Raw genomic sequence first — 2,427 nt, 5'->3', positions numbered from 1 at the left:
ATATATATATATATATATATATACTTTATTTCACGTTGCTCCAGTTTACTCAGCTGTAGAAATGAGCTGCGATGTCACAGGTGCCAAGCTGTATCGGCCTTTGCCTTTCCCTTGGTTAACACTGGTGGCGTGGAGAGGGGAGACCGATATGCATGGGCGACTGATGGTCTTCCATAAACAACTTTGCCCGGATTTGTGCCTCGGAGAGTAACTTTCTAGGTGCAATCCCATGGTCAGTCATGACTGAAGGGGGTCTCAGCATATATATATTTTATATTTCGCTCATTAGATGGCGGCCATGTTTGGGTGTCAATCTGAAGTTATGTACCGACTGATAAAAATCAAACATCCAGTTAACATCATGGTGTTTGGAGTGATCACTAGTGATGGCGACGTTATGCCTCCATTCATGTATCCACGCGGCCTCATATTCAATGCCGAGGCCTACATCAAGTGCCTGGAGGTGGTAATACTGCCCTGGGTCAAGAGGCTGGCTCCTGGAACACCCTGTCTGCCAAGAGGACTCTGCACCGTGCCACACATGCAGGAGAACCCAGGCATAGCTGTCGGACAATTTTTGCGGCCACATCACCCCTAACATCTCCCCAGACTGCAACACCCTTGACTATTATGTATGGGGCGCAATTGAGCAAGAGACCAACAAAACTTCTTGTAACACCAAAGATGAACTGAAGGCAAAGATTATGGGAGCATTCACCAACTTAAGCAAGGAGACCGTCCAGAAGAGTTGCAGGAGATTCCGAAGTCGTCTGGAGGCCGTGGTTGAAGCCAATGACGATTTTATTGAATAGATTTACTTTTTAGTATTTCAAGATATTTTTATATAGTTTTGGTAAATATATCTGATAAAACGAGATGTCAGTGTTTTCATTTTTGTGTAATTTAGACGACAGTTTATTCACCGCGCCCTGTATATACATAATATTTGTATATACAAGGGGGTGCTGAAAAGTTCCTGGCTTTGGATAGAAGAAAATACAGGAGGATCAGTTAATTATGATTTTATTCAACGTATTCCTCTCTCAGAAAATACACACTTATTGCAGTGGTCCTTCAGTTTCTCTAAGCCCTGTAAAAGAATTTGGAAGGTTGGGCCTCCAGCCAAGCGTTTCGCGATACCCTTACAGCCAGGAACTTTTCAACACCTCCTCGTTTGTGTATGTGTATGGATGTGAGATATGTCTGTGTATCGTTTTCGCGTGATAGCTGTAAGCGTGTGTCTCCATGATACAAGCGGTGTCATTCGTTTTCAGTCTTCCACAAAAATATGTCCAGTTATTGGTTGGTAACAGGAAAAGCATCCGGATACAGAAAAATCTGCCCCCAACAAATTCCGTCTGACCCATGCAAGCATGGAAAATTGGACGTTAAATCGACGATGATGATGATGATGACGATGTTCCTGTTGCTGCTGCTGCTGCTGCTGCTGCTGCTGCTGCTGCTGATGATGATGATGATATTGATACCAATTATTTTTCATGTTATAAAAGTATGACAATTTCAGGGGTAGCTTGTTAGGAAGTACGTAGATTGCCTGCAAGGCATCACAAAGAGGAACCGCCATGGAAAGAAGGAAATAATTATAAAGTAAAGACTAAATAGGAAATTATTCGGTTTCAGTCAGAGGCTGTGGCCATGCTGGGGCACTGTGATTAACCTTAATTTCTTTACAAGAATCAATGCAATTGGCAGTAAACAATACTATAAATGCATTCTACCTGGACATGCTCGTCCAGTTGCCACTTTGCCGGTCCCACGACCTAGGAATCCTTCGTTACACAAACACTCGAAGCCTGTCTTGGTGTCCAGGCAGGTGGCATTTACGTGGCAGTCATGGAAACCCAATTCACATTCATTTAGATCTGCAAAAGACAGAAGTGTATAATTAACTTACAATTTTAACATTAAGAAAAGGAAATAAAAAAAGAAAACAAATGAGAATTAGAAAAGCAATTTTATCAGATGTGAATGAGAGTGAGTTGATGGGGACAAAATCATTGGTTGTTAGATACATACATACATACATACAAGTACTTTAATCTTATCTACCAAATACTTCAGTTCACTAAAGGGGTGGAAGTAAAGTGGGGTACTATGACCTCTTGGCTGAAACAGCTGTAAGAAACTATTCTACTTTCTATGTTCTACGTTATATATTTTAATAATTACTGGTATTTTTATATTTTATATATTATATATGAAAAGCATAATATGTTATACATGTATGTATATTGTTATAATTGTTTTTTTTAAAAAATAAATAGACATAATATAATGTCTAAAAGTTGATGAATACCACCTTTCGATCCCCTCCATTTTCTTATTGCCGTATAAATTAAGGGTAAAACAACTTTTTACCCTCACCCATTTATTACATTTAGTAGTGTAATTGCCATGCAATGAAAA

At 39.7% G+C, this 2,427-nt stretch overlaps 1 protein-coding gene across 1 annotated transcript in view; it reads right to left on the bottom strand.

Annotated features, from left to right (window-relative positions):
- Positions 1–2,427, bottom strand: part of LOC106875361 (uncharacterized) — a 142,593-nt gene that overhangs the window by 44,624 nt on the left and 95,542 nt on the right. Inside the window, exon 34 of the mRNA XM_052966732.1 lies at positions 1,740–1,883. Coding sequence (XP_052822692.1) covers positions 1,740–1,883 — 144 coding nt within the window. The remainder of the gene's footprint in view (positions 1–1,739; positions 1,884–2,427) is intronic.

The sequence above is a fragment of the Octopus bimaculoides genome, chromosome 3 (genome assembly GCF_001194135.2).
Source record: "Octopus bimaculoides isolate UCB-OBI-ISO-001 chromosome 3, ASM119413v2, whole genome shotgun sequence".
In the NCBI taxonomy this organism is placed as follows: domain Eukaryota; kingdom Metazoa; phylum Mollusca; class Cephalopoda; order Octopoda; family Octopodidae; genus Octopus; species Octopus bimaculoides.
This window is presented reverse-complemented; position numbering and strand designations above follow the sequence as displayed.